The following is a 24077-nucleotide window of genomic DNA, read 5'->3' as shown; positions in this document are numbered from 1 at the left end:
GATCCCAACAAAAATCGAGCAGGTTCCAACACCAAGTTTTCAGAAAAATTGGCAGGAAAAATTCCATTTGCAAGTGCATTCATTCAAATAGAATTAAAGTTCATGACAAGGAAAATCTTAAGCAATAATAACACTTTCTTGGTGCTAAGCCAGTGCTTTGTGCTTTTGTTACAAATAAAATAAAGAAAATGTTTATTTGAGAAGTGTAAGAACATCAAGATGAAGGATCTGTATTCAAAGCACTGAAGTCCGTTGCGTGCCTGTCACGGCAAATAGACTGGCCACTGCACCTGGTATAGTACACTATTTTCTTTGTTGAGTGCCATCTGATGTTAAGGAAATGCTGATGGCCATTGGCTAAACTTGTTGTTACCTGAAAGACCGAAGAATAATATATGATACAAAAACGACTTATCATTTAAAGAGGTAACGGAGGCAATTAACCCCCTTATCAAAGCTTACATTTTTAAACTTGATTGTGAGCAATGGGTCTTGCTCTGGACACGACCTGGGATCTGTCTGGACACAGTCGAGGATCGACATGTATCAAATATTTCCACTCACCGAAGACAGTTCGTGCTTGTTGGCCTTACAGTTCTAGTCTTCACTATTTTCTCAGCATCATTCAACTTCAGTTTCAAAATTAAACTAAAATCTGAATGCTAACGAAGAAAATCAAAGAGCAAAGTTTTGGAAATACTAAACATATTTCCCGATTTGCTAAACATATACATACTTGGTACTACGTGAAAAAGAATAAAAAATGGAACAGTTCATGAAGAAGCATTATAAAGAATAAAATCTAATAAGCTATTTGTTACTTACCTGCAACTCTCTGCCACCTTTAAGTTGTGACATTTCATCTGGAGTCAACAAAACAGTGTGTGTATGCTCAGCGCCTACAAAAGAAGAGAATTGTATAAACTGAAGCACTTGGCAGAGTTGGTGCAGCTCTGACCATTCAAAACGATATGAAAACTTATTCTTTAAACAATTGCTAGCCCTAGCTCAGAAAAACCTTCAAGCTGCAGACTTCTTCTTATTGAGTAAAAAGTAGAGTTTTCTTGTCGAGGGGTAACTTTGTAAGAGCAGGGATGCCTACACTTAAGGAGGGTAAGGGACTAAGCGCCTGATTGCCAAGGGTTATTCAGTTGCAAAATGAAAAAATTGCTTAATTTTGCAAGGACAGAGGGCTTACATGCGCAGGTACGTATCGCTGAAAAAAGCCTTTTCGGCAGCCCACCTATTATTTGAATCAATATTCCCTTCAATTCGATGTTGCTAAAAGAAATTACTTTAAGGGTCATCACGTGCACTGTTTATAAAACAGAAAAGCAGTTCTCATAGCCAAAACCAGGTAAGGCCATGTGCTGTAGAAACAAAATTTATATTTTGGTGATGGTGAAGATTAAGACTAAGGTTAAAGCGTCTGCTAACCAATGCGAGATGGTGACATTTCCCATTCAGAATCCGTAGCTGTCTTGACGTCACTGTCCCAAAGCATTCTCTCGTGTGCCTTCGGGTTCATAACGATCTCTTTCAATGCATTCAGCTCCTTCCAAACTGATCCCCCTTCACCATGGACCGGCATAATTGGGTATCTTGTTCTTAATATTCCGACTCCGGGAATATTTGGTAAGAAAATTCTCACACCAGACGCCATCAACCTGTGTTTTTTGCCCTTTAAAATGAAAAAGCTACATCAAACATCTTTTTCAAAAAGTTTATATGCAAAATAATGATAATAACAGCAGGATAATAAGCGAAATAAGAATGAAACTTTAAACAAATATATTACTGGAGGTTTCTACAATATTTGATTGAAAATGAAGTCTATGATGAATTGCTCTTGAATGTATTTGTTACTTGCCTATTTCAAGTGTGATATATTCCATGTGCTTCTTCCTCTTCGGCCTTATACTCTGCTACTCACTTATATAGATTAAGTAGTACGAATATGATAATTTATGTTAAATAATTCAATCAATACATGTATGAATTGGGAAGCAAAGAACCACATAGAATGAATCAAGCAGATTTCTACCTGTCTATCAAGAATACATTTACCATAACGACCAGACGTATCTGCAGCGTCCGTATTCTGCTCTGTGCCAGTGAAAAAGCTAGCAGGTGTGAGGTAGTAGGCTCGGCTGTTTGTTCCATTATGAGCAGTTGATGTGTCATTCAGGTCTTTTCCACATTGGCCATACCTTTTGTCAGCAGTAACCGTCTTTCCTGGTGCACTTTTTGCATCTCCTTTGTACTCAATGTTATGGGGGTTCCATTTTTGCAGAGGTGTCAGGTAGATCACCTCCAGTGGAATGGCCCATGTCCATTTTTGGTGAATCATATCACACACCCGCTTGCGATCTCTCCATGCCCCACCTGGAGGAATAACCCAGCGACATTTTTTAGGGTTGGGCACCTCCAACCCTGCAACCTCTTTTTGGGACGACATGGCACAAAACATGTTTTCGTCAGAGAAACCCCGATGGACCAGGGAGAGTCCCATAGCATCTCGCCTAGCAACTTTGTACAATCTGAAGTATAAAAGACATGGAGGATATAAGCTATACCTGTGCCTAAATTCATGAATAAATTCATGACATTTCTCAACAGAATGTTTCGTTTTGGCCGATCAAAATCTTGCTGCTTCCTGACAGCAATAGTCGAAAGTCTTAATCTCACTGGTATAAAAATGACTAACAACGAGCCAATCCATAAAGTTAGCCAATCAAATAACGTGTTATTTATTGTATGAATTGGCATTTTTTATATTTCAGAACTAGCTGATACCTTTATCAATCAGAACGTCAGTAAGATATAGGTGACAGAACGCCAAATCCTAAACTGCGGAGCTGAATTTTAAAATTTTTTAGCCAATGATGCAGACCTGATAGAGAATTTTGTTAGAGAGCTAACCTGTGGTAGAATCCGACGTTTTTCACCTTGCCAGTGACAGGGTCGAGCGTGGCCCCCTCAGCATTGAAGCCAATATCCTTCAAATCTGCTGCATAGTTGTCTTTTCCAGGAATTTCTTCCATGAGATCGTCAAGAAAACTCCTTGTTGTTGGTCGATCCTGGCCGCTGTCGTCTAGTGAGAATCTTGCTGCTCTTGAATGCAGATATTGATGGTAGGACCTCTTGTAGCGCATTCTGTTTGCGACATCGTCAACTAGCTTGAATTTGCTCAAAGGTACCTCTTTCTTCAATGGGTGACAGTTGATTCTGTAGTTCCACTGTGCCAAAACGGGGATAGTTTCATTTACATATCGCATTATGGTCGTTGGGAGAAATGGAAGGTTTTCAAGGATGCTTTTAGAGCCAGTGTAGGAGGTGAACCTGCAGGTAGGAAGGAACGGATTTTTTTTAAAACAGCTCCACTCTAATCATCTAGATAGATGTACATATTATAACAATTCGAAACGAGGCTTTTCAAATAAGGACACTGAATGCAATCGTTAAAGCATATAACGCTATTTGAATGAAACTTCATGAAAAAATTTCAAGTCGTGACTTGAACTCCTGGCAAAAAGACAAGAAGGTGTGCTTGCATTTGTGCTTTAGAAGAGTTGGTTTTTCAGCACCTTGCAACTCTTAAAGCATTTGTCCTAAATTTTCCAAGTTCATTTTACTATCTGCCTTAGCAGCGATACTGTTTAAATTTCACTGTTTGGAGGTAAAATCGAAACTCCAGTCGTATTGTAGGCACAAACAAAATACATCATCTTAGAAGTCTTTCTTCTTTCATCTCTTTAAAATGCCAAACCCTTTTACTTTCTGATAAAAACACCCTTCGAGCTTATATGTAGGACCATTTTGCTTCTACTAAAAACATCTTTCTAGGCCATGATCTTAAAAACCTTGAATAATGTTTCTCTTTGCAGTGCCTGACTGCATTGCATAGACATTAATGGTAATGCTAACGAAAGAAGTCGTGAAAGCATCAAAGAAGTTGATTTTCCTGTTAACCCACTATCTAACTGATTGTTTTTATACCTGAATTTCTCTTGGAGATCAAACCAATTTTTTGCATCAACGAAATGTCTGTCACTGTGGAATGGCTCATCAATGGAATTTCCTGGCCTTGTCCATGCTCCTTCCAAGTAGCAAAGAACTGGCTTGAAGTATTTACGATAATCTCTTGTCGAATGATGTTGGTCTCTCCACGCTTTGAACCATTCTCTCATTTCCTTGGTCTGGTCTTCGATTTTTGAATGCTGCAGGACTTCTGGAGGAACATCAGGGAAGGGAATGTCCTGACTTCCATGATACTTTTTATCTGCAAGGAAATTGTAGTGCAGCTTCAAACATAATGCTCTTCATTAAACAGATAGAGTAAACTCGAACGAAACACGCATCCTGCTCGTGTTTTATCTGACAAATAAGGAAACATCTTAGAGGTATCTTTGTTTACATAGCCAGGCCCCTTAAAGGACTGAAATTTTAACGACACAAGCAATGTTTTAAGACACTAGGCCTCAATGAACGTAGATGACCATTTGACAATTGGCTGAAGTACACAATAGACTATTGTTATGTTTTCCAATCGACTGCAGTGCTGAGCCGATTGTCAAGGCGTGGATATGCAAAATGCATCGTCTTATAGAAAGCAAACACAGGCTGTGTGCTGGAAAATTTTCCCACTTTTTGCTTAACAGCGTAACAGCAAAGTAAACTAAGTATTTGTTGGAAATATACACTCTTACCAGACTGTCAAAATACTGTAGAACATTCAAGCTTATTCTTTCTTATCATTCTAGTGTACCCGTAGTAATAGTTCAATTCTATTTTTTTGAAAATTGATTATTTCCGTTTTCTCGAACCTTCTGAAATGATACTTTCTAGAACTTCTAGAACATTACAATAAACATATAAAAGAGCATTGCTGTATTAGCTTAGTAAGTCAGTAATATTATTACCTCTGCGTTAATAAAACTGCCTTAGTCTGTGAACTCCTTCAACAGTATTGACAATCTATGGTAATGGGCTGAGGAATAATGCAAATAGCTCTTACCATTGGATGCCATGTACAAACGATAGTCGTTATGACGTGTCCTGAATTCGACTCCATTGAGAACAGCCACGAATTCACCCATTCCTACAGTTCTAATGTTATTTGCATGGTCATGCACCGCTGCCATCGAATTTCCAGAGTGGGTCGCTGAGAAGTAGTTTTTCAAACCAACATTGTGGATTCTGATTTGTTTCAAACCTATTAAAAGCGAAATATAGAGTTTTATAGGATAAGCCAAATAAGTAGCTTAAGGCTTTTATAATAAAATAACTAACATTGTGTCCATGTCTTGGATTTTACTGATCGTAACGATTAAAAGAGTACACACTGACGATCCTTGTGGGGCAGAATCATCTGTGTTGCTCTTTCTTATTTGCTGCAAATTAACAACAAATATGTTGTCGAAAATGTTCTCTTTCTCAGAAATGCACAAATGTATCTGTCACTTGTGTAAAAAATTAATAAGAAAGTTCATTATCTTTTTAAAAAAAAACTTTTTAGATCATTTTAAAACAGTTGCTTTTAAACTTAGAGCGCTTTATACTTAGTTGCCATCAATTACCTGAACCTCCTTCAGATCTTACACGCTCCTCCGTAAAAAACTGCTGAAGCATCATCTGTCTTCCGAGCCTGACGAGCTCCTGTCGAATGTTTTCATTTTCTTTTGCTTGCTCATCAACTGCACGTTTGGCTGTGTCTGCCCAGTCGTAGCACAATGAAGAGCCAAGGAAAAACAGCAGAAACACGTTGACTTGTAACATCTGTAAATTGCAAATGAAATTCTAAGACAACGCAGTAATGTCAAGGGTGGGGTAAAATACAAAGCTGCTTATGTCTCAGATGTTCTTAGTTATACAAATTCTATTTAGATTTCTTCGTTGAAATTTGACAGAATCTTCAATCAAAGGTATCAAGTATTTAGCTCCATCAAATGGGTCTGTAGAATTAATCTCAGCCATACTTTCCTTTACCATACTTTCGTACGTTTTGTTAATTTAATATATTTAAACATGTAGAAACTAATTCAATGAACAGCAAAGTAATTTAAGGCACCAAAAAAATAACATGACAAGGGTTTAAGTTTCATAGAATTGAAGTTGCAGGTTCCAGGATTTAGTTTTAAATGTAAAGAAAAAACAACATATTCTGCCTTGCATGTTGATATATTTTATATATTCATTCAATGATGTTAGTATCGAATAACCAGTGATCATTTTGAAATATCTCTTTCATGGATTTACAAATACAACTTTGGTAAGATTTCTGAAATTTTTTAAGGGCTTGAAAATGAGCTTTCTTTAAGACAGATCTGAACACAAAAAGAAAACTTTAAATTAAAAATGAGCAGCAATCTGAACATATCAAAATAGAAAGCAAATATACAATTAAATGCAAAAATAAGTTACAAGACATTGAAAGAAGCTTTTGCTAAATAGATAGATTCAGTAACTGAAAGTTTAGTCTGTGCCAGTGATTGTTTGGGCGAAGTCTCTTGGGTGTCCATCTATACACGTTCTCCTGCCGCTACAGAGCGTGTAAAAAATACAGTTCTTGGTGGAGTTCCATCGTAATTTGACTGTATGGACATGTCCATTTGCCAAACTTGTTGTAACCTATAACGTGAAAACCAGATGCAAAGCTATATTTCGCAATGCCAGATGGCTAAAATGGCAAAGACATATCTTAATCATGGAAAGAAGGGAAATTTCTTAAAGAACAGTAGATCTAAAGAGGTCAATCTCTACTCGAGAATTTTTACGCAGTTTTTGGCCAAACGTCTGCATCCTAAGAAAATGATTGGATATATTTGAATGGTGAAATAACATAAAGGACCTTTTTGAAGGACACCTTGTTTTAAGTTTTAAATTTAGGGACTTCATATTCTTTGTAATGTCGATACGAAGTGAAAGAATATTCATAAAAGCAAGGGAAAACAGATATGGTATGCAAAAGAATTAAGATGTTGTGCCTTTTAATAGTGGGGAAGGCGTGCATCCCAAAAATACTGTTGACATTTGTTATTTAGCTCATATGTGACACAAACAAGAATGTTATTATTGAGTGTCTACGACAAAAGCGGAGTAAACGGGTTACCTGAAGCTCTCTGCCACCTTTCAGTTGGGACATTTCACTTGGTGTGAGCAAAACAGTGTGTGTGTGTTCCGAACCTACAAGAAAAGGCGAAATATAAATATATACCTTTCATTTGATGAGAAACTTTTATATTTGTGCCCTGAATAATCTCGAGATCAGTCGCTAAAATAATGATAGTTTTATTGTCCTGAAGAAAATTTTGTGCAAAATTATCAAGTAAAGATTAAATAGCTTTACAAAAAACAGGCTCGTTTTCAGGATGAAATCAAAGCCTGAGCCTGACGGACAGATTTTCTGTGACGTCAAACAACCGAAACTTCCGGGAGAGGCACGTGCCCCTCTTTCAAAATGATTCCTACGTCTTTGCTAACAAGGCAGATCAGTTTGCATCATTGACCTGTTTATATAATGACGCAAATACAACACAGAAAATATTAATCACCTTTGGTCGATGGTGACATTTCCCATTCAGAATCTGCAGTAGTTTGGACTCCACCGTCCCAAAGCATTCTTTCGTGTGCCATTGGGTTCATAACGATCTCTTTCAATGCATTCAGCTCCTTCCAAACTGATCCCCCTTCACCATGGACCGGCATAATTGGGTATCTTGTTCTTAATATTCCGACTCCAGGAATATTTGGTAAGAAAATTCTCACACCAGAGGCCATCAACCGGTGTATTTTTCCCTTTGAAATTAAAAAGTAACATCAAAAATCTTTTTTCAAAAGAGAATAGAACTCAACACGATAATAAACGGAAAAAGAATAAAAGCATGAAAAGAAAAGAGCCAGCTATATCACATAATGACGAAAATGAATGGAAGAATGAAGGATTATGCTGGAAGTGTTTACAATACTGGGCTGAAAAATACTATCATTACTGTTTTTTTATAGAATGTATTCGTAGGAGGCCTAATTCATGTGTATTATAATTCATGTATGTCTTGCTCTTGGGCCTCGTGCTCTGTTGCAAACTTACATAGATTAAGTAATAATAATATGAAAATTTATGCTAAATATTCTAAAGAGCGAATCAAGTAGATCTCTACCTGTCTATCCAGAACACATTTGCCATAACGACCAGACGTGTCTGCAGCGTCCGTATTCTGCTCTGTGCCAGTGAAAAAGCTGGCAGGTGTGAGGTAGTAGGCACGGCTGTTTGTTCCATTGTGAGCAGTTGATGTGTCATTCGGATCTTTTTTACACTGGCCATATCTTCTGTCAGCAGTAACCGTCTTTCCTAGTGCACTCTTTGCATCTCCTTTGTACTCAATGTTCAGAGGGTTCCATTTTTGCAGAGGTGTCAGGTAGATCACCTCCAGTGGAATGGCCCATGTCCATTTCTGGTGAATCATTTCACAGACACGTTTGCGATCTCTCCATCTTCCACCTGGAGGAACCACCCAGCGACATTTTTTAGGGTTAGGCACCTCCAAGCCAGCAACCTCCTTTTGGGATGTCATGGCAGCAAACATGCTTTCTTCAGAGAAACCCCGATGGACCAGGGAGAGTCCCATAGCATCTCGCCTTGAAACTTTGTACGACCTTAAATCCAAAGTACACTTCGATTTCATATGTACTCGTAATAGGTTTAAAATATACATTAGATAATCAAAAACTGATTTTGCTGGATTGGTAAGCTAAACTGGTTGCTTCATCTCATTTGAAGACTTTTTACACCGAATACCATTAACAATAAAGACGATGTCATGACAGAAGCTTATTAAACGTAGTAAAATACTCGAAGGTCAAATAAAATACGTGAATTGTGTGATTTAAAACTCATAGAGGTATAATATCAGTTGGAACAAAAAGGCATTTCTGAGTTCTACCCTATTGTAGCTGCGTAATTTCAATGGCCTCCAGATCATAGTAAAAATAAACGATAGCCGTTTTTAACTACAGAAACTGTCTAAACATAATGAAAAATGCAGACCTGTGGTAGAATCCGACGTTCTTCACCTTGCCAGTGACAGGGTCGAGCGTGGCCCCCTCAGCATTGAAGCCAATATCCTTCAAATCTGCTGCATAGTTGTCTTTTCCAGGAATTTCTTCCATAAGATCGTCAAGAAAACTCCTTGTTGTTGGACGATCCTGGCCGCTGTCATCTAGAGAGAATCTTGCTGCTCTTGAATGCAGATATTGATGGTAGGACCTCTTGTAGCGCATTCTGTTTGCGACATCGTCAACTAGCTTGAATTTGCTTAAAGGTACCTCTTTCTTCAATGGGTGACAGTTGATTCTGTAGTTCCACTGTGCGAAAACGGGGATAGTTTCATTTACATATCGCATTATGGTCGTTGGGAGAAATGGAAGGTTTTCAAGGATGCTTTTTGAGCCAGTGTAGGAGGTGAACCTGCAGGTTTGAAGGAACAACATTTGTCAAATCAACTTTAATCTTACCGTCAAAAAAGGTTTACATGTTATTACAGATTAAATTTAAAATGAGGCTTTTCAAAGAAGAACACTTGAATCTTGACATTTCCTGGCAATAAGGCAGAAAGGTGTGCTTGCACTTGTGCTTCAGAAGATTTGGTATTTTAGCACTTGGCAACTCTTAGTCCCAAATTTTCCAAGTTCAAGTTGTTTTCATATCTGCCTTAAGTAGCGATACTATTTACTAAAAAAACCTTTCTGGGCCATGATTTTAAAACCTTTTAAAAATTTTTTAACTTATTTGATAGCATTGCAAAGGGATTCATGGTAATGCTAACGAAAGAAGTCGTGAAAGCATCAAAATAGTTGATTTTCCTGTTAACCCATTATCTCACTGACTGTTTTTATCTCACCTGAATTTTTCTTGGAGATCAAACCAATTTTTTGCATCAACGAAATGTCTGTCACTGTGGAATGGTTCATCAATGGAATTTCCTGGCCTTGTCCATGCTCCTTCCAAGTAGCAAAGAACTGGCTTGAAGTATTTACGGTAATCTCTTGTCGAATGATCTTGGTCTCTCCACGCTTTGAACCATTCTCTCATTTCCTTGGCCTGGTCATCGATCTTTGAATGCTGCAGGACTTCTGGAGGAACATCAGGGAAGGGAATGTCCTGCCGCCCATGGTAAGATTTGTCTATGATAAAAATTGGTAAATACGGTGAAATTCCCACTTCCCGTATTCCCAATTCCCGTCTTTATTTGGGAAGAAAAGTTTCAGGAAAGGAAATACTTCTTTTAAAATTGCTCTGAAAAAAGCATACTGCAGCACAACATTTTACAGCATATTGAAAGCTTCTTCGTCTGACACTCCTCAGAATATAAAACGTCAGAATAAAGTTCCGAGAGAATAAGATGGAAAGACCAGTGATTATTTGTATATATATAAATCAGTACCAAAACCGGCTCCGCTCAAGGCAGAAACTGGCTCTATGTTGATCCAAAAACCGCGTCCTCGTGTACACGCAAGACTTTTGAACCTGGTACAAACTGCTTTTAACTTATGGTTAAAATGTTTGAATTTTGACACAATTGCCTGGAAAAGCACCATAAAATACTTATTAGTAAGTGGAATCAGTCAGATGTGTTACAGGATGTCCAAGATATGGCCAAATTAGCACAGGCGCTTTCCCACCCACACCTCTGTTATTCGGCCTTAGTTCTAAAGCTAATGAACTAGACCATAGTAACAGTAATTCATTCACAAAGCGCAGGTCTTTCAATGACCATATCTCAGAAAATCTGTAAAAGATACTGTTTTTGAACATTTAGATTTATCTAACTGCTTTTTTGATAACATAGTCAATTTAACATATTCTACAATACTGCTTCGTGACGTCATTACTTTACAAGTCTATTACTGAATGGGAAAAACTCAAAACTCTTACCATTGGATGCCATGTACAAACGATAGTCGTTATGACGTGTCCTGAATTCGACTCCATTGAGAACAGCCACGAACTCACCCATTCCTACCGTTCTAATGTTATTTGCATGGTCATGGATGGCTGCCATTGAACCCCCCGAATGTGTCGCCGAGAAGTAGTTTTTCAAACCAACATTATGATTTCTAATTTGCTTCAGACCTATAGAAAAATGAAATTAATAATGAAACTATGAAAAGATAAAGCCCTGAATTTCGAAAACAATGTATCAATCAATAAAAAATATGATATTTTTTATTGACATACCAGCAAACAAGGGAAAAAGTATCGCGTGCTTCAGTTAACGTAAACAATTTCCTTTCCAAATTGAGTTGCATTACTTTAGGCCAAATCAATAATTCTTTGTTTTAATGTGTACTTTACATAAGTTTTTACCTGAACCTCCTTCAGACCTTACACGCTCCTCCGTAAAAAACTGCTGTAGCATCATCTGTCTTCCGAGCCTGACGAGCTCCTGTCGAATGTTTTCATTTTCTTTTGCTTGCTCCTCCACTGCGCGCCTTGCTGTATCTGCCCAATTGGCACACAGTGTGGCGCTTACAGAAAGCAGTAACAGTGCCCCATTCAAAATCATCTACAAAAAATCGATAAGCGAAATGCATTTAACTTTGTTGAAAGTATTATAACTTATATAAAACAATGCACATTAGCAAGAAAAAGTCGTTATTTTAATCAGAATGAGCCAGAAAAGTCACGTGCAAGGGCATTTGCTATAATAAGGGCTCGGCAGTCCAGTCCCAAAATGTTTCTCAATAAACTATTTTTAGCGTATATTTTCTTAAAAATTTTGTACAGGCAGTAATGTTTCTGTAATGTTGCAATTTTGTAATAATGTTGTTGGGAAAAAAGGTTTTTATCAAACCCTCAGAAGGTCAGCCTTAAAAAGTAACTGGAAACTATAGAACAAAGAATTTTTTCATTAAGAACTCAGATGTGCACAGGGAACGATGCCGGGGCTGCATTGTAAGTAAAAGACAATAAATATAAATTCATATATTTGCATTACTGTTAGCATTTTTAAGTGTGTCATGCTTAAAAAGCCAAAAGATCGCCAATTTACACTGAAAAATTCAAAAATGTATTTTGTAAACAATGCTGATGGTTGGCTGAGATGTGTTTGGCTTGTGTTTCTATCAGAAATATGATATACCCATGACCGCTTTAAAGATGTTTTTCCTTGCGAATCCTACCCAGGTTCCACGAACACAGTGAGCAAGGAGCACGGGGTCATGAACCCTAAATTGCTGCAAAACACTCCCTTCTCCCCAACTTTCCAACTTGCGTTGGAGCCGAGGGTAAACCGGGGTAATTTGGGAAAATTTCTGGGTTTTTATCCTACCACTGCTCTCAACCTCAGCTATTAGACAAGCCAATCAAACTCTTTATATACATTTAGATAGTAAAAAATTAAAATGAGGAAATTTTTTTTCTATATTTCTCTCTTGGTAATATATCTTACTCTTAAGATTGCTGTCCCAAATTACACATTTCCTTATAGCAAATGACATGAATTTAAAGGCACAGACAAACTGAGTCAAAAGATACCACGCTTGCTAAAGTTTCAGCACAATTTCATAAATTATAACAATTTTAAAAGTATAGGTTATCTTCTAAAAATAGTAAATTTCCCAAATTGTGGGTGATCTAAATTTGCCCTGTCCCAAATTACGAAAGGTTACCCAATGCTGTTAATGGTTTATTAGCATAAGTTAATAAGAATTCAAAAGAAGATTCCTGGGCAATGAAGGCTTTGCACACAAAGTTTATATGGAGGCTCAGGTTTTAAAGTTTCTCCGTTTAAAGTTTCTTTGCATCAACCTTTTGCTTATTTGCAAAAAACATCAACCGTAAAGATAATTGTTATTAAGGAGCCATTTTGAACGGCTATTATCAAATGAATTATTAACACCGATACAATACAATTATTAAATACCAATTATTTATTGATATAATACTATAACGACAAAAAAGAGCCAAGCCATTTGTAAATGAATCAGAGTTTAATAAGTCGAGCGATAACATGCTCTGGAATACTCCAGTGGAAGGGATGACGCGAGGTAAGGTACCTGACAATGTAAAAATATCATGCTCTACGTTGTAGCGATATTCATTCGCAATAATTTCTTGAAGATATTAGAGAAACTGAACCTGATAAGGAAAATTTACCTTGCATGACATGCTGCTGTAGAACGTCTATTGTACTGCAACTGTATGCCTGATTGCAAATGCCAGCTCTTTATATGCTGTTTTGTCTGGTTTGGGAGGTGGTTTGGAGGCGTTATTGTGGAAAATACAATACAAATCAAGTTTTCAATACAGTACACATGAAACCTTGGAAGGCAAGGCGCAACCCGTCTCTTTTAAGATCACTGTGCGTGTAATCACGGGCAGATTCGATTGTTAAGTGGATAAAATTTAACTATCAAAAGACATGCAAGTAACAATTAGCTCTTTGAATCAGCAAAGTTTAGGGCGATATTGCCGGATGGGCGATATTGCAACGGTGTCATGATTCACAAACAAGTAGAAGGGGTGTAATATTTGAAATGCGTGGTGTACGTGGACACAGTGTGACGTGGAATCGCGAGTATTTGATACAGATGGGTGGGAGGGGAAATCGTCAACCTTAGATGAAATCCTTGTTATCTGTTGTGCAATACGTCATAGCAAATGACAGATATGACCTGTACAATGCAAAGAGCAAACCATTTTTGTCACAAGTAAGGTTTTCTCAGGGAAGTTAAGTTAAGCCCAAACCTAGGGATTCTGCACTGCAAAGGTAGTGAAAATTTAGAATTTTCTTTATTTTTGTATTTTTGCCCCTTTTGGTCCTTTGCACCCTAAAAGCTTTGACAGGCGTCCCTGGCGCCTGATTTCACTATCTATTTCTATTACACTATTCAATTTTTTGGAAATATCATCTTGAGCAAATTGTCTTAAGCTTCTCAGAATTCAACTCATTTCAACCTCTCTCGGTAGGTCTGCTCTGCTCTAGCCCTGACTTCTAATGCCTAGTTATTTTTCATCCCAGAAAAAAGACAACAGAACATTTGAATCAAACATGTATGTCAAAATGTAATGGGTAAGCCAACCCCCATACTTAGCACTTTGTTGGCCTTTTTTAACATTCGAGGGCTATGTATAGAATATTGTGACGATGGAATTATATTGTTCTATAGCAAATTCCAATTGGTCATCGAATAATTGGGATCTATATTTCGGCACGAAGATAGCTAAGGACTTTTTTTAAATCCAAGCAGAAAACGTAAACTAAAGTTGCTTCTCTTTTTTATATTATTCGAAAAAGATCCCAACAGAAATCGAGCAGGTTCCAACACCAAGTTTTCAGAAAAATTGGCAGGAAAAATTCCATTTGCAAGTGCATTCATTCAAATAGAATTAAAGTTCATGACAAGGAAAATCTTAAGCAATAATAACACTTTCTTGGTGCTAAGCCAGTGCTTTGTGCTTTTGTTACAAATAAAATAAAGAAAATGTTTATTTGAGAAGTGTAAGAACATCAAGATGAAGGATCTGTATTCAAAGCACTGAAGTCCGTTGCGTGCCTGTCACGGCAAATAGACTGGCCACTGCACCTGGTATAGTACACTATTTTCTTTGTTGAGTGCCATCTGATGTTAAGGAAATGCTGATGGCCATTGGCTAAACTTGTTGTTACCTGAAAGACCGAAGAATAATATATGATGCAAAAACGACTTATCATTTAGAGAGGTAACGGAGGCAATTAACCCCCTTATCAAAGCTTACATTTTTAAACTTGATTGTGAGCAATGGGTCTTGCTCTGGACACGACCTGGGATCTGTCTGGACACAGTCGAGGATCGACATGTATCAAATATGGCCACTCACCAAAGACAGTTCGTGCTTGTTGGCCTTACAGTTCTAGTCTTCATTATTTTCTCAGCATCATTCAACTTCAGTTTCAAAATTAAACTAAAACCTGAATGCTAACGAAGAAAATCAAAGAGCAAAGTTTTGGAAATACTAAACATATTTCCCGATTTGCTAAACATATACATACTTGGTACTACGTGAAAAAGAATAAAAAATGGAACAGTTCATGAAGAAGCATTATAAAGAACAAAATCTAATAAGCTATTTGTTACTTACCTGCAACTCTCTGCCACCTTTAAGTTGTGACATTTCATCTGGAGTCAACAAAACAGTGTGTGTATGCTCAGCGCCTACAAAAGAAGAGAATTGTATAAACTGAAGCACTTGGCAGAGTTGGTGCAGCTCTGACCATTCAAAACGATATGAAAACTCATTCTTTAAACAATTGCTAGCCCTAGCTCAGAAAAACCTTCAAGCTGCAGACTTCTTCTTATTGAGTAAAAAGTAGAGTTTTCTTGTCGAGGGGTAACTTTGTAAGAGCAGGGATGCCTACACTCAAGGAGGGTAAAGGACTAAGCGGCTGATTGTAAAGGGTTATTCAGTTGCAAAATGAAAAAATTGCTTAATTTTGCAAGGACAGAGGGCTTACATGCGCAGGTACGTATCGCTGAAAAAAGCCTTTTCGGCAGCCCACCTATTATTTGAATCAATATTCCCTTCAATTCGATGTTGCTAAAAGAAATTACTTTAAGGGTCATCACGTGCACTGTTTATAAAACAGAAAAGCAGTTTTCATAACCAAAACCAGGTAAGGCCATGTGCTGTAGAAACAAAATTTATATTTTGGTGATGGTGAAGATTAAGACTAAGGTTAAAGCGTCTGCTAACCAATGCGAGATGGTGACATTTCCCATTCAGAATCCGTAGCTGTCTTGACGTCACTGTCCCAAAGCATTCTTTCGTGTGCCTTCGGGTTCATAACGATCTCTTTCAATGCATTCAGCTCCTTCCAAACTGATCCCCCTTCACCATGGACCGGCATAATTGGGTATCTTGTTCTTAATATTCCGACTTCGGGAATATTTGGTAAGAAAATTCTTACACCAGAGGCCATCAACCTGTGTTTTTTGCCCTTTAAAAAGAAAAAGCTACATCAAACATCTTTTTCAAAAAGTTTATAAGCGAAATATAGTAACAGCAGGATGATAAGCGAAATAAGAATGAAACTTTAAACAAATATATCACTGGAGGTTTCTACAATATTTGATTGAAAATGAAGTCTATGATGAATTGCTCTTGAATGTATTTGTTACTTGCCTATTTCAAGTATGATATATGCCATGTGCTCTTCCTCTTCGGCCTTATACTCTGCTACTCACTTATATGGATTAAGTAGTACGAATATGATAATTTATGTTAAATAATTCAATCAATACATGTATGAATTGGGAAGCAAAGAACCACATAGAATGAATCAAGCAGATTTCTACCTGTCTATCAAGAATACATTTGCCATAACGACCAGATGTATCTGCAGCGTCTATATTCTGCTCTGTGCCAGTGAAAAAGCTACCAGGGGTGAGGTAGTAGGCACGGCTGTTTGTTCCATTATGAGCAGTTGATGTGTCATTCAGGTCTTTTCCACATTGGCCATACCTTTTGTCAGCAGTAACCGTCTTTCCTGGTGCACTGTTTGCATCTCCTTTGTACTCAATGTTATGGGGGTTCCATTTTTGCAGAGGTGTCAGGTAGATCACCTCCAGTGGAATGGCCCATGTCCATTTTTGGTGAATCATATCACACACCCGCTTGCGATCTCTCCATGCCCCACCTGGAGGAATAACCCAGCGACATTTTTTAGGGTTGGGCACCTCCAACCCTGCAACCTCTTTTTGGGACGACATGGCACAGAACATGTTTTCGTCAGAGAAACCCCGATGGACCAGGGAGAGTCCCATAGCATCTCGCCTAGCAACTTTGTACAATCTGAAGTATAAAAGACATGGAGGATATAAGCTTGACCTGTGCCTAAATTCATGAATAAATTCATGACATTTCTCAACAGAATGTTTCGTTTTGGCCGATCAAAAACTTGCTGCTTCCTGACAGCAATAGTCGAAAGTCTTAATCTCACTGGTATAAAAATGACTAACAACGAGCCAATCCATAAAGTTAGCCAATCAAATAACGTGTTATTTATTGTATGAATTGGCATTTTTTATATTTCAGAACTAGCTGATACCTTTATCAATCAGAACGTCAGTAAGATATAGGTGACAGAACGCCAAATCCTAAACTGCGGAGCTGAATTTTAAAATTTTTTAGCCAATGATGCAGACCTGATAGAGAATTTTGTTAGAGAGCTAACCTGTGGTAGAATCCGACGTTTTTCACCGTGCCAGTGACAGGGTCGAGCGTGGCCCCCTCAGCATTGAAGCCAATATCCTTCAAATCTGCTGCATAGTTGTCTTTTCCAGGAATTTCTTCCATAAGATCGTCAAGAAAACTCCTTGTTGTTGGACGATCCTGGCCGCTGTCATCTAGAGAGAATCTTGCTGCTCTTGAATGCAGATATTGATGGTGGGACCTCTTGTAGCGCATTCTGTTTGCGACATCGTCAACTAGCTTGAATTTGCTTAATGGTACCTCTTTCTTCAATGGGTGACAGTTGATTCTGTAGTTCCACTGTGCCAAAACGGGGATAGTTTCATTTACATATCGCATTATGGTCGTTGGGAGAAATGGAAGGTTTTCAAGGATGCTTTTTGAGCCAGTGTAGGAGGTGAACCTGCAGGAACGAGATTTTTCAAATCAGCTCCACTCTAATCATCTAGATAGGTGTACATATTATAGAAATTCATAACGAGGCTTTTCAAATAAGGACACTGAATGCAATCATTAAAGCATATAACGCTATTTGAATGAAACTTCATGAAAAAATTTCAAGTCGTGACTTGAACTCCTGGCAAAAAGACAAGAAGGTGTGCTTGCATTCGTGCTTTAGAAGAGTTGGTTTTTCAGCACCTTGCAACTCTTATAGCATTTGTCCTAAATTTTCCAAGTTCATTTTACTATCTGCCTTAGCAGCGATACTATTTATAATTCACTGTTTGGAGGTAAAATCTAAACTCCAGTCGTATTGTAGGCACAAACAAAATACATCATCTTAGAAGTCTTTCTTCTTTCATCTTTTTAAAATGCCAAACCCTTTTACTTTCTGATAAAAACACGCTTCGAGCTTATATGTAGGACCATTTTGCTTCTACTAAAACATCTTTCTAGGCCATGATCTTAAAAACCTTGAATAATGTTTCTCTTTGCAGTGCCTGACTGCATTGCATAGACATTAATGGTAATGCTAACGAAAAAAGTCATGAAAGCATCAAAATAGTTGCTTTCCCTGTTAACTCTGATTGTTTTTATACCTGAATTTTTCTTGGAGATCAAACCAATTTTTTGCATCAACGAAATGTCTGTCACTGTGGAATGGCTCATCAATGGAATTTCCTGGCCTTGTCCATGCTCCTTCCAAGTAGCAAAGAACTGGCTTGAAGTATTTACGATAATCTCTTGTCGAATGATCTTGGTCTCTCCACGCTTTGAACCATTCTCTCATTTCCTTGGTCTGGTCTTCGATCTTTGAATGCTGCAGGACTTCTGGAGGAACATCAGGGAAGGGAATGTCCTGACTTCCATGATACTTTTTATCTGCAAGGAAATTGTAGTGCAGCTTCAAACATAATGCTCTTCATTAAACAGATAGAGTAAACTCGAACGAAACACGCATCCTGCTCGTGTTTTATCTGACAAATAAGGGAACATCTTAGAGGTATCTTTGTTTACATAGCCAGGCCCCTTAAAGGACTGAAATTTTAACGACACAAGCAATGTTTTAAGACACTAGGCCCCAATGAACTTATATGACCATTTGACAATTGGCTGAAGTACACAATAGACTATTGTTATGTTTTCCAATCGACTGCGCTGCTGAGCCGATTGTCAAGGCGTGGGTATGAAAAATGCATCGTCTTATAGAAAGCAAACACAGCATGTGTGCTGGAAAATTTTCCCACTTTTTGCTTAACAGCGTAACAGCAAAGTAAACCAAGTATTTGTTGGAAATATACACTCTTACCAGACTGTCAAAATACTGTAGAACATTCAAGCTTATTATTTCTTATCATTCTAGTGTACCCGTAGAATTGATTATTTCCATTTTCTCGAACCTTCTGAAATGATACTTTCTAGAACTTCTAGAACATTGCAATAAACATATAAAAGAGCATTGCTGTATTAGCTTAGTAAGTTATTCATATTATCACCGATGCATTAATAAAACTGCGTTATTCTGTGAACTCCTTCAACAGTATTGACATTCTATGGTAATGGGCTGAGGAATAATGCAAATAGCTCTTACCGTTGGATGCCATGTACAAACGATAGTCGTTATGACGTGTCCTGAATTCGACTCCATTGAGAACAGCCACAAATTCACCCATTCCTACAGTTCTAATGTTATTTGCATGGTCATGCACCGCTGCCATCGAATTTCCAGAGTGGGTCGCTGAGAAGTAGTTTTTCAAACCAACATTGTGGATTCTGATTTGTTTCAAACCTATTAAAAGCGAAATATAGAGTTTTATAGGATAAGCCAAATAAGTAGCTTAAGGCTTTTATTATAAAATAACTAACATTGTGCCCATGTCTTGGATTTTACTGATCGTAACGATTAAAAGAGTACACACTGACGATCCTTGTGGGGCAGCATCATCTGTGTTGCTCTTTCTTATTTGCTGCAAATTAACAACAAATATGTTGCCGAAAATGTTCTCTTTCTCAGAAATGCACAAATGTATCTGTCACTTGTGTAAAAAATTAATAAGAAAGTTCATTATCTTTTTAAAAAAAAACTTTTTAGATCATTTTAAAACAGTTGCTTTTAAACTTAGAGCGCTTTATACTTAGTTGCCATCAATTACCTGAACCTCCTTCAGACCTTACACGCTCCTCCGTAAAAAACTGCTGAAGCATCATCTGTCTTCCGAGCCTGACGAGCTCCTGTCGAATGTTTTCATTTTCTTTTGCTTGCTCATCAACTGCACGTTTGGCTGTGTCTGCCCAGTCGTAGCACAACGAAGAGCCAAGGAAAAACAGCAGAAACACGTTGACTTGTAACATCTGTAAATTGCAAATGAAATTCTAAGACAACGCAGTAATGTCAAGAGTGGGGTAAAATACAAAGCTGCTTATGTCTCAGATGTTCTTAGTTATACAAATTCTATTTAGATTTCTTCGTTGAAATTTGACAGAATCTTCAATCAAAGGTATCAAGTATTTAGCTCCATCAAATGGGTCTGTAGAATTAATCTCAGCCATACTTTCCTTTACCATACTTTCGTACGTTTTGTTAATTTAATATATTTAAACATGTAGAAACTAATTCAATGAACAGCAAAGTAATTTAAGGCACCAAAAAAATAACATGACAAGGGTTTAAGTTTCATAGAATTGAAGTTGCAGGTTCCAGGATTTAGTTTTAAATGTAAAGAAAAAACAATATATTCTGCCTTGCTTGTTGATATATTTTATATATTCATTCAATGATGTTAGTATCGAATAACCAGTGATCATTTTGAAATATCTCTTTCATGGATTAGGCATGGCTAGCAAAATGAAAAAAAATGGTTGGTAAGGAGACTTTAAAATAATTTTCTTGTACATCAAGCTAGAGCATTACACAAAAGGTGCACTATCAACCCTTTAGCAAAGGAAAAGGTATTATGCGATTTTATATAAAAATCTTGATTATTATTACATATTACCCTTTTGCAAAACCTGTATACGCCTACTCTGTAAATTTACCTCAAGGCTGTCTTTCTTTGCACAATGCTTCTGGAATAGCTTTGATTGACGTTCAGCTCGCTCTTGCCTCTTAAAGATCAGCACTTCTAATGCTGGATCCAAAACTAATCTCGACTGTAGAGCTTACAGCCTTTTATACTTACATACAAAAGTAAAAATAAACACCATGAAAGTAAACAAATACTCAAAAATCTAATTAAACGTTCTGGTGACAAACAATCGCAACTTTTATTTATCATTATCCATTTCTAAGTAAACAGCACAGTACACTGCTGCTATTGTTTCGGCAAGATTTTGAAGCGATATTTCTTGAATATGTACAATAATAATGCAGCCAGATGTTGATATGTCCACAAAAGTCTACTTATACGAGTAAAATTGCTATCCCAGCTAGATAAATGTTTTCCAGTATGAGCATCGCTGTCATGGCAACGTTTTTAGCAGTATTTGCTGTGCTCTTCGATAGATTGAGGTGTATTTTAGAAAATGTTAAGACCACTCCACTAAAGAGCAAAGTGTTCATTTTAAGAGTTAATTGAAACTTTATATTGCTGGTGGTATTCACCTCAAAATGGCCGTTTCTTCTCAATTCAGGATGATAAAGTACAAACAGATCAACTTAAGGACCCCCTAGAATTAATCTTGCAAGTAGCTGTTGAATATCTAATACGAAAAAGGTTTCTACTCATTTTCATTTCTAAAACTAACTTGTGCTCGCTCATACTTGTTCACGAGAATATCGTAATGACGGCAATTTCAATACAACTGAGCAAACACCGCCATCTTTTCATTTAGGCCAGCCAATTAGACTCTGTTTTCATATAGACAGAAGGAGTTCGTTTTCCCTTGGACTCAGGAACGGATTTTGTGGGGAGGGGGAGGTGGTGATGTGCAGGGGTGCGACACCCCCCAATATTTCTGAGTCCTTTGATAAATTTGGCTTCCATTCGGTAAAGAACATTTTTTTTGTCAGAAGTAACAAAAAATGCCATTGTTTTACTTTAATTATTTTCCTATCTTTTATACCTCAAGTTAAAAACCGAATTTTGAATGTGGGCGATTCCTGAAGGATGTGGCACCAAAATCCAATAAACACACACCCCCCCATTATTGTTGCCTAAACCCACCCCTGCTTGGACTCGTCAACTGTCTACAACAATGTCCGCCAAAAGTGTTGGAACAAACTCTTCATCTTTGTTATTCAACGTCCCCCCCCCCCATACAATGTTCAAGCCCGTAGCCAGGTCAGGGGAGTTTGGGTGGCAAACACCCCATGCCCAACGCAGGCGAAGTTTAAAATGAAGTTTTGTATAGGGCTGGGGTTTCTCCATGCTGTGGTCAAAACTCTTATCGCTAAATCTATCTTCCCGAGCTCGCTTTCTGGTCACGTCACATCTCTAAGCAATCGAGAGAAGACTTTCAACACTTTATACTTAGGTAACTCGGTACTTTTGAGCTTAGAAATTAGAAATCGGTGCTTAGAAATCATAATTAAAAACACAAATACATGATCATATTTTGTTTTTGTTTTCTGTTGTTTCTTGTTAAGAACAAAATATGATCGTGCACTTGTGTTTTTAGTTATGATTTCTAAACACAATAAAGGTGCCAAGTTACCTAAACATAATTTGTCGCATAACATACGTGATCTCATCAAATCATTGGCCCAGTTACCGAAAACACTTACCACGCTGCTTGGAGAAAAAAACACCAAGCTCCTCAAACATTTTTCAGAATAGGAAACTTTTTGCTGCATATTTATGTAGAGTTGTGAGTCTCTCGAGGCGAAACGAGGAGAAGGAGCTTATATGGTCTCCTATAAAGCTGTTTCGACTGACCCAGACTTTCTGCAGAACTCTGCCTCGATCAGATCCAACGATTCCTTGAAAACTTGAAGCTTTGACCGTTTATGATTCACTGACAGAGGGTGCTCGGTACTGACAAAACCATCAAAGTGTTAGGAACGAAACATTTCTACTTTGACAGCTACTGCTTAAATGTGCGTGTACAAAATATTTCGTCATGACAAAATTTCGGACAAATATTGTGACGAAATTTTTATCGACAAAATTCGAAATGGGACGAAATTTGGTCATGATGAAAATTTTTGGATTAAAGATTTTCTAGAATTCGCATAGAATAACTATTACATGAGGTCATGAATTATTCTTAAAGGAATATTGCTTAAAGGAAGGTTAGGTGTTGGTTATTAGCAAGAAATAAGGAAAAACCAAACAAACACGTCATTTTTCCTCTCACCTAACTTGTCATCCGCATCTCCACCTAAAAGGTCATCAGTAAAACAAGGAAATGAAAATTTCCTATTTTAGACCGGGTGGCACAACGCACACGGAGTAAGACTGAATAGATCATGAAAAAATTTGAATTCACACTAGACCTGTCACGATTGCGCCGCGTCTCACTAATAGACTCGTCTTTAAATTCTTTCTTCTTTGCATCGCAAAAACAGATGTTTCGCGCTGCGATAAAACGATCCTTGTTGATATATTTTGCGACCATTTTTGCGCAAGTCAACTCTTATTCTGGGGCGTCAAAGTTGGATTTGTCCAACTTTGGCGCAAAATGACGCATCGCTGAAAAAAGGTGCTGCGCACTCATCGCGTCAAAAAATGCGAAGCTATATGGGCATCGTCAAAAAACGCGTCTAGTGTGAATTCATGACTTTCTTGTAGTACTTCGAGGGATAACTTTGCGGGAATTCGCATTTGCCGGATTCACGAAAAGCACTTCATACATTCCTGATTTCGATAACCTATTCTTGTCATCCTTTTCCATTTAGCAGGGGAGAAGGGCGGGCACCACCTTATCTCATTCTATGTTTGAGCGCAGCGCCGTGTCACATTCACCTGGCAAGTACCAAGTACGCTGAGGGGGTACGAAATTGTTAGAGAGATTCTCTAACTGAATTGAATGGCTCAACTCATTTGCATATTGGAATGAAAATCAGCAAATTTTCTGAATCATGAATAACAATGACAAAATGATGTTTTACAGCGAAAATAAACATTTGGAAATCACAAATTGAAGTATAACACATCAACGAATTACGAAAGGGTATCTGAAATTTACCAAATTGCATATTGCGTGAATGCAAAATTCGGTAATTTGCATTTGCCGGATTCATGAAATGCACCTCATACATTCCAGATTTCACCACATAATATCGTACTACGTAAAAAAAGACAATCAAGTTCTCAAGACAGCTGCCGCTAAGCATCCCTTTTGCGCAAGAGCCTTTAAACACAACGTGTTAAAACGTCTTGATTTCCCAGCCCTTACATAAATTCATTCAAGAATCAACATTGCTCCTCCCACAAGACTTACGCCTTCGATCTGGTTTGGATGATGT

At 37.7% G+C, this 24077-nt stretch overlaps 3 protein-coding genes across 5 annotated transcripts; all 3 read right to left on the bottom strand.

Moving 5' to 3' along the window:
- Nucleotides 1-66: 66 nt before the first annotated feature.
- Nucleotides 67-20806, bottom strand: LOC148958570 (uncharacterized). 2 transcript variants are annotated; one of them, XM_065215554.2, is made up of 10 exons: nucleotides 7112-7185; nucleotides 6468-6630; nucleotides 5580-5778; nucleotides 5018-5215; nucleotides 4000-4282; nucleotides 2923-3342; nucleotides 2045-2540; nucleotides 1438-1681; nucleotides 826-899; nucleotides 67-373 (listed from the first exon to the last, which is right to left on the bottom strand). In XM_065215554.2, the coding sequence occupies exons 2-10, from the start codon at nucleotides 6519-6521 to the stop codon at nucleotides 215-217; spliced, it is 2127 nt and encodes a 708-aa protein (XP_065071626.2). In that variant the 5' UTR covers nucleotides 6522-6630; nucleotides 7112-7185; the 3' UTR covers nucleotides 67-214. The 2 variants fall into 2 exon arrangements, with proteins under 2 accessions (XP_065071626.2, XP_088968654.1); XM_089112528.1 differs by lacking the exons at nucleotides 6468-6630; nucleotides 7112-7185 and adding an exon at nucleotides 20708-20806.
- LOC135696234 (uncharacterized) lies at nucleotides 5639-14219 on the bottom strand. Its single transcript, XM_065215558.2, has 10 exons — nucleotides 13157-14219; nucleotides 11366-11564; nucleotides 10934-11131; nucleotides 9900-10182; nucleotides 9047-9466; nucleotides 8160-8655; nucleotides 7554-7797; nucleotides 7112-7185; nucleotides 6468-6630; nucleotides 5639-5778 (listed from the first exon to the last, which is right to left on the bottom strand). The coding sequence occupies exons 1-9, from the start codon at nucleotides 13166-13168 to the stop codon at nucleotides 6475-6477; spliced, it is 2082 nt and encodes a 693-aa protein (XP_065071630.2). The 5' UTR covers nucleotides 13169-14219; the 3' UTR covers nucleotides 5639-5778; nucleotides 6468-6474.
- On the bottom strand, nucleotides 14363-20848 carry LOC135696235 (uncharacterized). 2 transcript variants are annotated; one of them, XM_065215559.2, is made up of 9 exons: nucleotides 20708-20848; nucleotides 19825-20023; nucleotides 19263-19460; nucleotides 18271-18553; nucleotides 17214-17633; nucleotides 16336-16831; nucleotides 15734-15977; nucleotides 15122-15195; nucleotides 14363-14669 (listed from the first exon to the last, which is right to left on the bottom strand). In XM_065215559.2, exons 2-9 carry the CDS (start codon nucleotides 20021-20023, stop codon nucleotides 14511-14513), a joined length of 2073 nt encoding a protein of 690 aa, XP_065071631.2. In that variant the 5' UTR covers nucleotides 20708-20848; the 3' UTR covers nucleotides 14363-14510. The 2 variants fall into 2 exon arrangements, with proteins under 2 accessions (XP_065071631.2, XP_088968655.1); XM_089112529.1 differs by having other exon boundaries at nucleotides 20668-20803.
- Between the last annotated feature and the right edge of the window lie 3229 nt (nucleotides 20849-24077).

This window comes from Rhopilema esculentum, chromosome 14 (genome assembly GCF_057945365.1).
Source record: "Rhopilema esculentum isolate cy_ngs chromosome 14, ASM5794536v1, whole genome shotgun sequence".
In the NCBI taxonomy this organism is placed as follows: Eukaryota; Metazoa; Cnidaria; class Scyphozoa; order Rhizostomeae; family Rhizostomatidae; genus Rhopilema; species Rhopilema esculentum.
Note: the sequence above shows the minus strand (reverse complement) of the source record. Positions and strands in the feature narration are given on the sequence as shown.

Bases quoted from the DNA above. Each gene is read 5' to 3' on its own strand.
- LOC148958570 (XM_065215554.2), bottom strand. From the start codon at position 6,521: ATGGACACCCAAGAGACTTCGCCCAAACAATCACTGGCACAGACTAAA. The intron at 3,343-3,999 runs GTATAAAAACAA...TCCTACCTGCAG, and splicing joins GATCTCCAAGAGAAATTCAG to GTTCACCTCCTACACTGGCT. The intron at 374-825 runs GTAAGTAACAAA...TCGGTCTTTCAG, and splicing joins AAGGTGGCAGAGAGTTGCAG to GTAACAACAAGTTTAGCCAA.
- LOC135696234 (XM_065215558.2), bottom strand. The intron at 11,132-11,365 runs GTAAAAACTTAT...ATTTTTCTATAG, and splicing joins AAGGTCTGAAGGAGGTTCAG to GTCTGAAGCAAATTAGAAAT. The intron at 7,186-7,553 runs GTGATTAATATT...CTTTTCTTGTAG, and splicing joins AATGTCACCATCGACCAAAG to GTTCGGAACACACACACACT.
- LOC135696235 (XM_065215559.2), bottom strand. From the start codon at position 20,023: ATGTTACAAGTCAACGTGTTTCTGCTGTTTTTCCTTGGCTCTTCGTTG. The intron at 19,461-19,824 runs GTAATTGATGGC...CGCTTTTAATAG, and splicing joins AAGGTCTGAAGGAGGTTCAG to GTTTGAAACAAATCAGAATC. The intron at 16,832-17,213 runs GTTAGCTCTCTA...TTTATACTTCAG, and splicing joins AACGTCGGATTCTACCACAG to ATTGTACAAAGTTGCTAGGC.